This window comes from Lepisosteus oculatus, chromosome 22, assembly GCF_040954835.1.
Source record: "Lepisosteus oculatus isolate fLepOcu1 chromosome 22, fLepOcu1.hap2, whole genome shotgun sequence".
NCBI classification, from domain to species: domain Eukaryota; kingdom Metazoa; phylum Chordata; class Actinopteri; order Semionotiformes; family Lepisosteidae; genus Lepisosteus; species Lepisosteus oculatus.
In genome coordinates this window covers 6,095,864-6,108,879 of record NC_090717.1, presented here as the reverse complement: position 1 = coordinate 6,108,879, position 13,016 = coordinate 6,095,864, and the positions used below count along the sequence as shown (strand labels likewise).

Here is a 13,016-nt window from a genome sequence, read left to right as displayed (position 1 = left end):
TTTGGGAATTCCAAGTTCGGCTAGGGAACAATAGAACAAACGTAAATCCAGGTTGTTGTGTATTATTTATCCAAGATGAGTGAAAATCAGAACACCGAACTCTGAAACTATTCCAAAATGAAAGGGATGTAGTGCTACTGCAGAGTTTGCCAGAGAATACTTTTAATAACAGCTCAGAAAAAAAAAGATTCTGTTGGCTGCATTCCTTGAACTTGAGCGAAATTATTGCATAATATATTGTGGCACACTTCGTTATTAATGCCTCTTAAGCACGCTTTGTGGAATTTAAAGGAGAAAAATGTATAAACTGAGCCGAGAAATGCTATATCGTCATTCATGGTCTGATTAATATTTATGTGGCTCTATATGTCAAATGGTCTTATTTCCTTCTAGCAGTGGAAAAGGCCATTGAGCCATTTCTTACATATGTTTGCTCTTTTCAAAGAAGAAAATCCAGTTATTTGCAGACGTTAAGGACAACATGCATTTGAGTAATTCACATATGGTACAGCACGATGCTGATAAACCCGTACTCTCCCCTTTTATGTTAATATCGATATTGTACTACAGCAAACACATGAACTAGATGGGCCAAATGAAGTTCGCTCATTTGCAAAATGAGTTTTCAACAAAAAAGTAAGAACCTTAGGAAATCTACACGCACCCACAACTCCCTGCTTAAAGGACGTGCTCCGCTGGACTTTTTAAAACGTTTTAAATGTGTTTCCATGTACAGTAGTTCCCACGTTTGTGTTCTGAGTCTTGTGTCACAGGCGTTCTACAGGTGTAGAAGGTTAACTTTGTCAGTGCTCTTGAGGATTTTCAGTGATTGAATCAGGTTCCCACTTAATCTTCACTTTTGAAGACTATAAATATTTTTAGATTAGTTCTTTCAGCCTGCCAGAGGAATGTATCAGATTACTCTTCTGCCAGGGTTGTAACATCCTTTTTAAGGACACAGAAAAGATTAAGAATGACAGGAGTCCACCTGACCACTCTCCTTCATTTTCTCAAGTGGCGAATAAAGAACATTGTATTTGTAACTTAATAGACTTTGATTAAAATGATGTACTTTTAATTACATATCTTGACATTCTGATTTATTTTTTATTTCTCTCTCATTATTCTCCAAAAATAAACAAAACAAAAATAGCATGCCTGCATCCTGTGAATATCAAAGCCTTTCTCATGGATAATATCAAAAAGATCAGTGATCCCCAACTAATATTTATAGTATATATTGTTATAACATGTAACACTCTGCACTTGTCTATATTAAATGTAATTAGCCATGCGTGTGCCCGTTCTTGACTTTTGTCTAATTCCAGAAGTGTGAAATGTTTCGCAGTGCTATCACACTGTCAGAATGTCAGAATTGATAAGGAGGTCAAATGAATCTCAGGTCTAATTGTATGGGCTATTGATAGACTGGATTAACCTGACCAGATCTCCATTTAACACGGCTGATTTGTTATAAATCGGTAAAACAGTCTTATTTTGATTAACATGCGAAATCCATCCTGGAGCAATCGGGGGAGGGGGTTGTCATTTTGATCTGTCGAGTGACGTTAAATGTTGTCTAGGGTTGTGTGACCTAAATAAGATGGCGTCATTTAACACCCTCCATAACAAAGAGGCCACTCTAATCTTTGAATATCTATGGGAAATACCGACGGCCGACTTTCCTGTAGCGCTGTTAATTGCCTCCGTGTAGGAAACAACAGGACCCGTCAGTGTGAGTTCCGGACACAGTTGCGGACGGCGTAGGACCGCTGTGCGCTGGGTTGTAGCCGCGGCGAGGATGCAGTGCAGGACTGAGGCCGCAGACAAGCTTGTGCGAGAGTTCCTCAGGACGGGATCCACTGTCAGGTCAGACCCGAACCGGTGCGGAGCAGAACTACAACAAGGGAAGGGAGCAAAAACACAAAACAAAACGTCAGCGGGCTGCGGATAGCGAGTGAGCACCCAGACCAGTAGTCCGATCATGGCAGTAATATAGTCGTTGGTAAAGGGCAGTGCGCTTACAAAAAGCGTCGATAAAGTTCATTTTCAGGCTGTGCTGTGCTTTTGAAAGTAGCATGGGCGATCGAGGCAGCTGGCTTTTGTGTTTTAAAAGAAAGCTGTGATTAAAGACGAGCTATGGTACAGGTGGAGAGTGGCTGTTTCAGCTTCGTGCATGCGTTTAAACGCATCTGACACTTCGCTTAATTGTACTCTGAACATGAAGGGCATTTATAACTAAGGATCTGATTCGCATGTTATATTAACACGAGTTTGCGAATGAACACTTTTGTGACATATGGATGGCAGGTAAGCATGCGTTCTTTGCTGGTTTTATTTGTGCGCCTACATATGACAGCAGTGCACGTAAAACAGCCAATGTTCAAGTATTATGAAACAGACTTGTATTCTAGAGGTTTTGTAACTTTTGATTTGGTTTTGAATAGCAACTTTTTCAGTATTGAGTTGGATTTTGATGTAATGCACTCAGGTCCTCATTTAGTTTTAGTTTGTGTATATATTCACTCTCAAACTAGTTAAGTGTTTGTTGTTTAAATAAAACTATTCTTATTTTAATTTTTATGTATTATAAGAATCTTATTGTATAAGAATACTAAAAATATTAATTCTTATATATTAATACTGTATGCTATGACATTATTAATTGTTGTTCAGAAGTTTGCTAATGATTAGAGAGTTGTATTTTATGTGGATATTTTTTGCCCTTTCTTTGCGCATAACCGCAGCATTCAGGAACATACTCAATGTGCACAGAACTGCTCCAGGTAAAATATTTTTAATTTACGGTTCTCAGATTTGGGTCAAGTTCGGACACTCATGAACAGAGTCATAAAATGTCAAAGCTCAACTGTAAATCCTAAAAGTGTCTTGTTTCTAGACTTTGTGTTTTTTTAATAGCTAAGCTGAGGGGCTATGATGCAGTGTATCCAGGCCTGTCATAGGCATGATTACTAGTCCTGGAAAAATACTCCCAACATTAGTTTTTTTTTCTTTACTGCCACTTAAAGTTGAACAGCTTTTCTCAATGTGTTCCCCTGTTAAATATAACTGTACCTAGCATTTCTTTGTGGAAACCTGTCAGCAAAACACGTCTTGTTTCCGACTGTCCTGTGTCTTTTTGTGTGTTCTGTTACTGGGCTGTGAAGGACCCAAGGCTGCCAGCCTCGTTTTAAACTGAGTTGGAGCTGCTTCAGGATCTTTTGAAAGCACATTTCCACGATATTGGCCCCCGTACTTTGACACTGGGGCCCCTTTCCCTTTCGTGCATAAAAGCGAGTCGTAAAAAGCCAACTAATCTGAACATCACCCCTTCCGTTCTTCAAGGAATAAGATGATGAAAAACTGGGGAGTCATTGGGGGGATAGCGGCTGCCCTGGCCGCTGGAGTTTACATCCTGTGGGGGCCGATCACCGAGCGGAAGAAACGCAAGAAGGGTAAGCCGGGGTTTTTCTGGGTGGGGGACGAAGAAGAGAGAGCGAAAGAGAAAACACTGTGTTAAAGTGCAGAAGCGTTCGCTTTTTTTCTGGTTTGGAAAAATGGGCCGTGTTGTAAAGACCCACTCAAAAGGAGTGTGAGTATGGTTACAAATGAGAGGCATCTTGCCTGGTGTCTTGGACCTGACTACTGGGCAGGAAGACGTCCACCCCAGTCCTTGCTGAATGGGCGGTTCTTCCTGTTGGGGATGGGGAGATGTTGCCAATCCACCTACATGGCTTGTTCGTAGGAGCTTGGAAGAAACTAGAGAACCTGCAGAAGCATCGGGAGAATCGGGAAAATGTCTTTTTCTTATAGCTGAAGCCTGCAATGACGGTTGTAAACAATTCAATTGCTGGGCTTGCTTTGTTTTTCTCTCCCTAGGTATGGTTCCTGGGCTGTTGAATCTGGGCAACACCTGCTTCATGAACTCTCTGCTGCAGGGCCTGGCAGCCTGTCCCTCATTTATTAAGTGGCTGGAAGAGATCACGGGCAGAAGCGGCCTGGACCAGAACCAGCAGGAGAGAGAGCTTCAGCTCTCCAAAACCCTGCTGCATCTGCTCAAAGGTCAGTACAGGGCGACTGCTGAGGCAATTGGAACAATCTGTGCTGTGGAGGGTGGAATGTCTTATTATACGAGGCTGATCTGACATGTGTCAAATATCTGCGTATAATGTATTGATAAAAACAACACATTCTTTGAAAATTGTGAATAAATAGCTTACTCAGGCAGTGTGATTTTCAGTTCTCTATCCATAAATTGCAGATCATAGAACTTAATATCTTTTTTCTGTAAAAATGTGCAAATCTAATCAGGGGTAGGACTCATTTTATGTTACTTTATGAATAATATAAATTATTTAAAACTAGTGCTGTCATTTGAAAAATTGCTGAATTCAAGAGAAGAGCCGCTGTCTTCCTTCTGCAGAGAGCCTAGTGTGAAAGTGATGATAAATATAGACAGTATTTGATGCGCTTTCCAAGCTTGGTTTATTGTAAGGGCCCGTTTTAATGTTCTGTGTTACATCTGTAGCTCTCTCTAGTCACGAGGCCACGGAGGATGATGTTCTGGATGCGGGGTGTCTCCTGGATGTCCTCAGGTCGTACAGATGGCAGATCAGCTCCTTCGAAGAGCAGGTTAGGGCAGTTAATTGATTAATTGATTAATTAAGCCATTACATGACAGTCTGGCTTTATGGGGCTTCTGCTTGGCTAGTCATAATGACAATAACGGACATGCTTTTTGAAGACGTTGTGCGACACAAATTGTTTTTCTTTGAACCGCAACGTATTTTCATGAGGCTTGGAAGCAGTTTTGTGGTTAACTGAAGCACTGAAACAATGCGCTGAGCATGATAGACAGCAGTTTGACCCCATTTATGGGTCCAGTTTTATTTTTCTCAAACACTTCTTTGCTACTATAGAGCACAGTGGTTCATGTGTCCAAAGGACTATGTATATAATCTAGATTAAACCAATCACTAACGGAAATCTGTCAGTACAGTAGGCAAAATATGACATTTATATTTAATTTAGAGAAAAATGAAACTGCATTACAAATGAGCAATTCAGGGACCTTTTTAAGCTTTAGTCATCTGCCATGACTGCTCTCTTCTGCAGAGAACGTTCTGCACTCTCACCACATGGATTAAGTTCTTTTCATTGTAGAACGTGACCCTCCCGCCTCTCTTTTTCCTCCCCAGGATGCCCACGAGCTCTTCCACGTTCTCACGTCCTCTTTGGAAGAGGAGCGAGACCGACAGCCCCGCGTCACCCACCTCTTTGACATCCATTCCCTGGAGGTCAGGCTCTGAATCGCCTTCTTCCTGCCGGGATGAGCTTGCAGGTTTAGCCAAGATGGGATCATTCTGTGTCTCCTGACCACTGTTGAGACAATGGGAATTCTGTACAAACGTAATACTTACCCAGGCTCTAAGGATGACAGGACATGTTTTTTTAAATAACTCTTTCTAAGGAATTATGTTGTGTTCTATCTTGGGACACGTCAGTAAGAGCAGAACAGGCTAAAAAATGTTCCTAGAAGTGTTAATCTTTTTCAGATGTTAACAATGAAGGAAGGTGTTTCTTTCAAGTCGTGTTTTAAGAACAGTTTAAGATCAGTTGCAAACCAGAGGCCATCTGGCCCATCTAGACAATCGTTTGGTAGTTGTTTTTTTTTTGTCACTGATCTCAGTGCCTGTGATTCATTTCACAGAGTCCCCCAGAGCAGAATGAGAGGAAAGTCACCTGCAGAAGCCGTGGTGAGTCGAACATTTTGCAGCACATGAAGGATGTTTGCAACATCCCAGGCCATCGAAAATCCTAACCTGTGCGGAAACAGAGCGATTGGGCATGATTCCACTTGAGCGCTCAACTTGACTGGCTGATAGTGCATGCAAGACTACATCGCATTGTAGGTGTGAATATTCATTAGCTCATATCCTGTCACAGCACTCCAGGGAGTCAGCTGTCAAAAGTCAACAAGAGGTAGTGAGATGGCCCCCTCCGCCATAGTGCAGTCATAGGACATGAGCGAATTAATATTAATATTAAGGGTGCATTGTCATTGTGTGACTCTTAAGCACGCATCCTAACCTGGAACGGTTTCCTTTGTAAGATAATACAGCATCTTGTTTCTGTTTACAAGGAGGTTATGTGATTTGTGGAAGGAGTACATGAAGGACATGCTAGTCGCCCAGAGCTGTCAGGACTGTTGAAGAGTTAGAGGACTCTGTCGGAATTTAATTTTGGCCCCAGCTTTCGTGTAGTCTGAAACAGCTGCCTTTTAAAATCCACAGTAAGAAATAAAATCCCCCTGTCATTTTTATGACAACCTAGCTTTGTCATTCACGCAGGAATGGAAGAAAAGAATGACTGTGAAATTATGAAGAGCCCCGTACGAGGCAGCAGAACCCCGCTCATAATAATGCTCTGCCCCTGCAGGGCCTCTGCATCCTTTGCCGAACCCTTGGAAATCCCAACACCCTTTTCATGGACGGCTGACGAGCAACATGGTGTGCAAGCGCTGTGAACAGCAGGTGACTGATACAGTGCTGTCTTACCGAGTGAAATGCTGGCGCAGAGGAAAGGAAATAGCCTCTCCAGCTCATGACAGACTGCTCCCTCCCCACGAAAACAAAAGAACATTTACAAACGAGACAAGCCCATCTCACCTGTTTGGTGGTTCAATGGTTGGGCTGGATTTGGCCCCTCTTACCCACAGTGCACTTCAGCCACAAACTAAATAATAATAATAATTGCCTACACTTATATAGCACTTTTCTGGACACTCCACTCAAAGCGCTTTACAGGTAATGGGGACTCCCCTCCACCACCACCAATGTGCAGCATCTACCTGGATGATGCTACGGCAGCCATAGTGCACCAGAACGCTCACCACACATCAGCTATCAGTGGGGAGGAGAGCAGAGTAATGAAGCCAATTCATAGTTGGAGTTAATTTAATGGAGTTTCATTAAACTCCATTAAATGAAATGGAGTTTATGGTTGAAGTGCCTTTTATCATTCCTATACATTTCTGCGATCAGTGTTTTTAGGCTGAAGTAGCTGATTCATTGATGAGTGAGTTCAATTCTGAGATATGATTCTTAACGCTGATTTATAAATATGTTCGATAACATTTACCCTGTTTTATTTAAAACTCTACGTGTGTTTTTTCTCCATTGCAGAGCCCTGTCCGGTATGATTCTTTCGACAGCTTATCTCTCTCCATCCCTTCAGCACCCTGGGTATGCACACGGACTTGGGATATTGTCAATAATATATTCACTAGTGCTATTGATTCAGTCTGGTTGGATACATATATTATGCCCGATGCCTAGTCATTATGTTATATTATAAAATAAGCACAGAAGGAGGTGTTTAAATTTAAAAAAATCTTTAGATATTTCTTTTTTCTAGCACTCGACTAGAAAATTGCTAAGAAGCTGAGCAAATCAATATTTCTAATAGGGTTTTTGACTTATCTTTAATGTTACAATCATGTTAATTAATATGCTGCAGATTTTTTAAAACATTTTTAGGAAATGTTTGCAAAAGCCAAATTGATGTAGAGTTTAAAGCCTTTCTCTAGTGTGACTGTGGAGTAGAATGCATTTTCACGTGAAACTGATCAAGTATATCCTTCAGGGTCATCCCATAACTCTTGACCATTGTCTCCAACATTTCATCTCCTCTGAGACCATCAAAGAAGTGGAGTGTGAGAACTGCACAAAGGTAAGTTGGAGCCATCTATATTTTCAGCACAAACACTTTAAGGCTTCTACTTTAAATGTACAAATAAATCATCTAATATGGATTTAGTGTGATGGATCGTTTTAGCAGGATTGTACAAGTAATTACACTTCCACAGTCGTCTTCCGATTTGCTTGAGTAAGTCTTTGCACTATTAATTTGAAGGTGCTATATGCTTGAGACTTTAATGTATCATTTGGTATTTTAAGAATTATGCTGTTTATTGATTGATTTTTATGAATCAATATTTTATTGGCTACAGTGCTCTTTGTTACAGTTTTCCACAGTGCACTTCACAGATTAGCTTGCTGGCCATGCAGGCACAGACCAAAGTGAAAACTCTCCAAGTGGGAGAAAATAAATCTCTGGGGGTCCCAGGTCTGTTGGTTGCCCTCCCTTCAGGCTCTGGGTTTGTGGAACATTATAGTAGATCATAAACAGTATCTGCAAAGTTCAGGGCGGATATCCTGTGTTCCTGTCTGCCATCTTGGTTATCTGGGAGAAGGTGAAGCAGAAATTTGCTGATTTACTTGGGTCTGGCATTGCAGCTTCTAATGTCACAGGCCATCGAGGGGACATACATGATGTTAAGAAGGATGCATAGGTCTTTGGCAGGAATGCTCCTCAGCGCAAGCAGAAAGCATGCTGTTGCTCTGCTGTTTACACTGTGTTGGCTGGTCTGCTTTAGATCCAGGCTGGTGGCATGCTGAATGGACAGCTTATGGAAAACCAGAGGACAACCTTCATCAAGCAGCTGAAGTTGGGCAAGGTTGGTGCCAATTTGTTCTTTCAGATCCCCAACCTATACGTTCTACAGACAGATGCGCTTTGTAGCTCTGTGTACTGTGCCTGGAAAGCAAAAATGAGTAATATTTAAGCTTTTAAGTATAAAATGAGTGGACTACTATCTGAAACGTGATCAGTAAATGCGTTGGCATCGATTTCTTTCACACATTTACAGGATGACCACAAAGGAAACAGTAGACCAGATTCCCTCACTGAGAATCTCATTTCCATTTTCTACTTGAGAGTCACGCTAAGGAAAGGCTTCAGACTCCACAGATCTGCTCAGAAGATTCCACTTGCGTTGTAAACCTAAAAACGTTATAAAGGGGAAATACATTTGTAACTCCTCTGTACGCCCCAAATCGTAGAGGTGCAGTTCAGTAAAAAAACAAAACTTATGAGATAAACTGGTTGTGCACGCAAAATAATATTAGAATTTGTCACTGTTGTGGCATACAGTACCTCTGTGTCGTAGCCATTCCTGCGGACGTGCCAAGCCCTCCAGAGAAAATGAGATGGTGAAATGATGATGTTTGGAATCATTTAAACTCTCTGGGGTGTTTGGGATACAAATTTAGTGATTAAATAGGCAGAAATCGAACCCGTTTTGCGAAATGCATGCTGGGAAGTGCAGTCTACTCCCTCTAGAGAATGCTTGCTGGGAAGTGCAGTCTACTCCCTCTAGAAAATGCATGCTGGGAAGTGCAGCTACTCCCTCTAGAGAATGCTTGCTGGGAAGTGCAGTCTACTCCCTCTAGAGAATGCATGCTGGGAAGTGCAGTCTACTCCCTCTAGAGAATGCATGCTGGGAGGTGCAGTCCACTCCCTCTAGAGAATGCTTGCTGGGAAGTGCAGTCCACTTCCTCTAGAGTACATGTGTGGTCACAATGGAGATGGGGGGGGGGGCCCTGATGGGTGAATCCCCGTTAATCGTCCTCTCCTCGTGCGTCTCCCGTTCAGCTTCCCCAGTGCCTCTGCATCCACCTCCAGCGGCTCACCTGGTCCCACCAGGGCAGGCCCCTCAAGCGGCAGGAGCACGTGCAGTTCGCCGAGTTCCTGTCCCTGGACTGCTACAAGCACCGGGCGCCCAGCCTGAGGTCCCGCCAGCCCAACCGGACCAACCGGCCGGCCAGAGGGGACAGCCCCGCAGAAGCTCAGGAAAAGAGCTCCCCCAGGGGTTCAGGTAACGGCGTCTCAATCTCGCCGACTGTTATCAGCTCTGCATTAGCTTCTGTTCCATCGGATGAGCATAGAAAAGAGAGACTAAAACAGATTTTCAATTTTCAGAGACAGAACGCTTGCGCAACAATAGAAAGCTGGTGCCCAACGGAGCATGCTCAGCTTTGATTCTGAACTCCCCAGCTTTGAGCTCCCAGTTCCCAGCAGTGTTTGACTGCAGGTGAGTGGAACTTCTCCGAAAAATACAGTGACAACTGAAGATCTGGTCACATAGCTGCCACTGTTATGGGGAGGAACAATGAGCTAGAGAAGGAAAATGAGCCTGCCTGCTGCCTGGTGAGTATAGGTGTAGAGGAAACGGAATGCCATCCATAGCAGTGATGGAAAATGCTGGAGATTCATTTCAAATTTGGACAGAAGGTAAAACGGAGTAAATTTTGATCTGTCAAAAAATTGCCATGCTGGCAGTTATTTCATATAACCATTAAAGCAAATGAAATGCAGACACTCTGCACGATGTGTGTTTTCCCACAGCTCTTCTGTGTACCTGTTCCGGCTGACAGCTGTGTTGGTCCACCACGGAGACATGCACTCAGGACACTTTGTCACGTACCGCCGCGGCCCCCCGTCCCCCAGGAACCCCCTCGCCTTCAGCAGCCAGTGGCTGTGGGTGTCCGATGACTCAGTGCGCAAGTCCAGCCTGCAGGAGGTGCTCTCCTCCAACGCCTACTTGCTCTTCTACGAGAGGGTCCGTCCCGCCAGCACGAGGCAAGAGTGTGAGGCCACTGGCTGCCCGCACTGAACCGCACACCCTGCCGCCTGGCCCTGTGCTGTGTGCTGGACATCCCTACCTGCAATTCTTCCAGCCCCGCGTGCAATTCTGATTCACCTAGTGCTGTTCTTTTGTCCAGTGTCCCGAAACTCTCTGGGAAAGGAGTGCAGGAACAGATGGAAGATGGAACTTTTAAGTGATGGATCTCCTCCTATCATGGATGAATCTTTTCAGAGTCACACAGAGAGAGGAAAGAAATGACAGGGCAACTGCGTTGCACCCCCTCTCCTCTCCTTCCGTTTACACTGTCCTTCGAAGTGATATCGATCTCCTCAACACCTTAAGCAGTGACAAACCATAAAGGAATGAAGGGGGCTGTGGCCACGAGGATGCCTGTTTTGGCATATAGAAGCAACGCCTTCATCCGATCACCAGATCCAACTGAGAGCGGGAGACCTCAAGCATTATAGCAGAGGTAACAGAATGAACTGGGTGAAAACATATCTTTACCACATGCCTAGATCTGTAGCATTATCCGGAACTTAATGTGCCACTCTGTAATCAGTGCTAATGGATCGTTTAATTTCTAATGAATATATAATGGAGCAAGGTCAAAGACGGACTTGAAAATCTGAAAATGAAAAAAACTGGCACAGGGGACAGAATATTTGACTGTTTTAAGGTTGTCTCAGTGGTATTCAAACATCTTCTTCCTAAAACGCACTTAAGACCTTGTTAGTATCTTAGAAATCGATTCCAAAGGCTCGAAATAGCAAAATAAGAAAATGATTTTGAATAAAGTGCCTCCTTGCTAGGCTGAACTAGAAGTGGGGGTAGTGCTGCTCATCCTTTGTTATTCAGGGGATCATAGGTGTTTTATTGTTATTTCGTTGTTAATTAAGAAGGGATCATTGCTTGTTAAACTTTGTCTAGGATGCTTTTGTTTTATTTAAAAAAAACCTTGGCTGATTTACCATAAAAGCAATTTGGGTACATTAATGAATAATCACTCAAAATCCAGCATTTCAGTTTTGATCCAATATATCTTTATTAAAAAGTTCTCTGCATCACGGTATACTGCTCAATTACTTGTAGATATTATGTTTTTTATGAGATGTGCCTCACTACACTGAAACTGCCCCATCTCTCTTCGTGAGAAACAGGTTTTGTATGCTGTTGCATCTTTGATGTCTTTTTGCAAACAACAGGGGGCATAATTATTTTTACCCTTTGCTTATATTTATATAATGTGACAGCTACAACAAGCATTGGTACTTTGATACAGGCTTGGCAGTGAAGGCTTCTGTTTTCTGCCCCTTAGTCAGAGCCCCTGTGTGTACAAGCATGTGGTTGATTAAAAATGTCCTCAGAGTGACCAAAGGCCCTTTTGTACAGTATATCCAGTCAGATTGCCCTGGGATAATCCAAGAATCACCAGAGGAGGTGACTACAAAGACCAAAAAAATAAACTCGCCGTTTTCTGGAGAAATATGGAAATGTCATATTGATGTTCATCTTGATGTCTTGCAATAGTGTCAGTATTGAACTCCTCAACATTGTTATCAGTTCCAAATATGGGGCAGCAGCTTACAATTCCCCTTGTCCCGTTCCTCTTGGGAAGTGTTTGAATTACCGTATAAATTCTCAATCAGCTTGAACGGACTTGAACTTAATAATTTCATGGCAGTACTGTACATGCCATCTTAGTGCACAGTTTTTTGTTGAGAGAAATGAACTGCATGATCAGAGATACCTTCCTGATTAGATAACATCCACAGGTTAATCCCTTTAAAAGAAGACAACAGGATAACATATTTTGTGCAAGTCCCCTAGATCTGTGATTTTAATGGGAACAGGAACAAGCCAAAATGCTATGACTTGATGAACATACAATTTATTACATGAACCTTCAAGCTGTGAAAACAAACCTGCCACTTAGTCTCATTGCTGGAACTGTAGGACAAAATGTACACCCTGAAGTAGTTTGCTCACTATCAGAGTGCGAATATTAATGAAATTGTTATACAGGGGTGGCACAGTGGTTATCATTGGTTCCCTGGGTTCAGTTCCGGACCCGTGTGAGTTTCCTCCTGGTACTCCAGTTTCCTCTCGCAGTCCGAAGACAAACTGGTGGTTTAACTGGCTTCAGGGAGAAACTGACCCTGGAGTGACCGTGTGCACGTTTGTTTCTATGATGGACTGGTGTCCCATCCAGGGTATATCCTGCCTTCCGCCCTGAATTGGATGAAGCGGTAAGAAAATGGGTGGATTATGTTATAGTGAGATATAAAAGGAAAACAGCAGGCTGCATTTATTCCATACTTGCTCCTATATGTAACTCCCCTGCAAGACGTTTGCACTAATGTATGTTTTTAATATTTGTTGTACGATCTGTTGCCATGCCAAACATGTTTTGACGTGTTCATAGATTTAAATATGAACAAATAAAATGGATTGAATAAGATAACGCAACCAAGTTTTGTTCCTCTGTTGTTTCTGAATAGGTATGAAAGTGCCTTGTCTTCAGTCA

General features: G+C 42.7%; 1 protein-coding gene across 4 annotated transcripts; it reads left to right on the top strand.

Annotated features, from left to right (window-relative positions):
* The first annotated feature begins 1,726 nt into the window (after positions 1–1,726).
* LOC102695173 (ubiquitin carboxyl-terminal hydrolase 30) lies at positions 1,727–12,953 on the top strand. Of its 4 annotated transcripts, none has more exons than XM_015366244.2 (14): positions 1,727–1,869; positions 2,748–2,786; positions 3,346–3,455; positions 3,880–4,062; positions 4,529–4,632; positions 5,199–5,297; positions 5,711–5,756; positions 6,439–6,533; positions 7,185–7,244; positions 7,645–7,731; positions 8,438–8,518; positions 9,496–9,718; positions 9,823–9,934; positions 10,249–12,953. In XM_015366244.2, the coding sequence occupies exons 1-14, from the start codon at positions 1,802–1,804 to the stop codon at positions 10,514–10,516; spliced, it is 1,575 nt and encodes a 524-aa protein (XP_015221730.1). In that variant the 5' UTR covers positions 1,727–1,801; the 3' UTR covers positions 10,517–12,953. The 4 variants fall into 4 exon arrangements, with proteins under 4 accessions (XP_015221730.1, XP_006640401.1, XP_015221732.1 ...); XM_015366246.2 differs by having other exon boundaries at positions 1,776–1,957; XM_015366245.2 differs by having other exon boundaries at positions 1,776–2,310.
* The last annotated feature ends 63 nt before the right edge of the window (positions 12,954–13,016 follow it).

What these genes read in the sequence shown, in the direction of transcription:
- LOC102695173 (XM_015366244.2), top strand. Translation starts at nt 1,802, where the DNA reads ATGCAGTGCAGGACTGAGGCCGCAGACAAGCTTGTGCGAGAGTTCCTC. An exon ending in TCAGCTCCTTCGAAGAGCAG is followed by an intron (nt 4,633 to 5,198) that starts GTTAGGGCAGTT and finishes TTTCCTCCCCAG; the next exon opens with GATGCCCACGAGCTCTTCCA. An exon ending in AGTGTGAGAACTGCACAAAG is followed by an intron (nt 7,732 to 8,437) that starts GTAAGTTGGAGC and finishes GGTCTGCTTTAG; the next exon opens with ATCCAGGCTGGTGGCATGCT.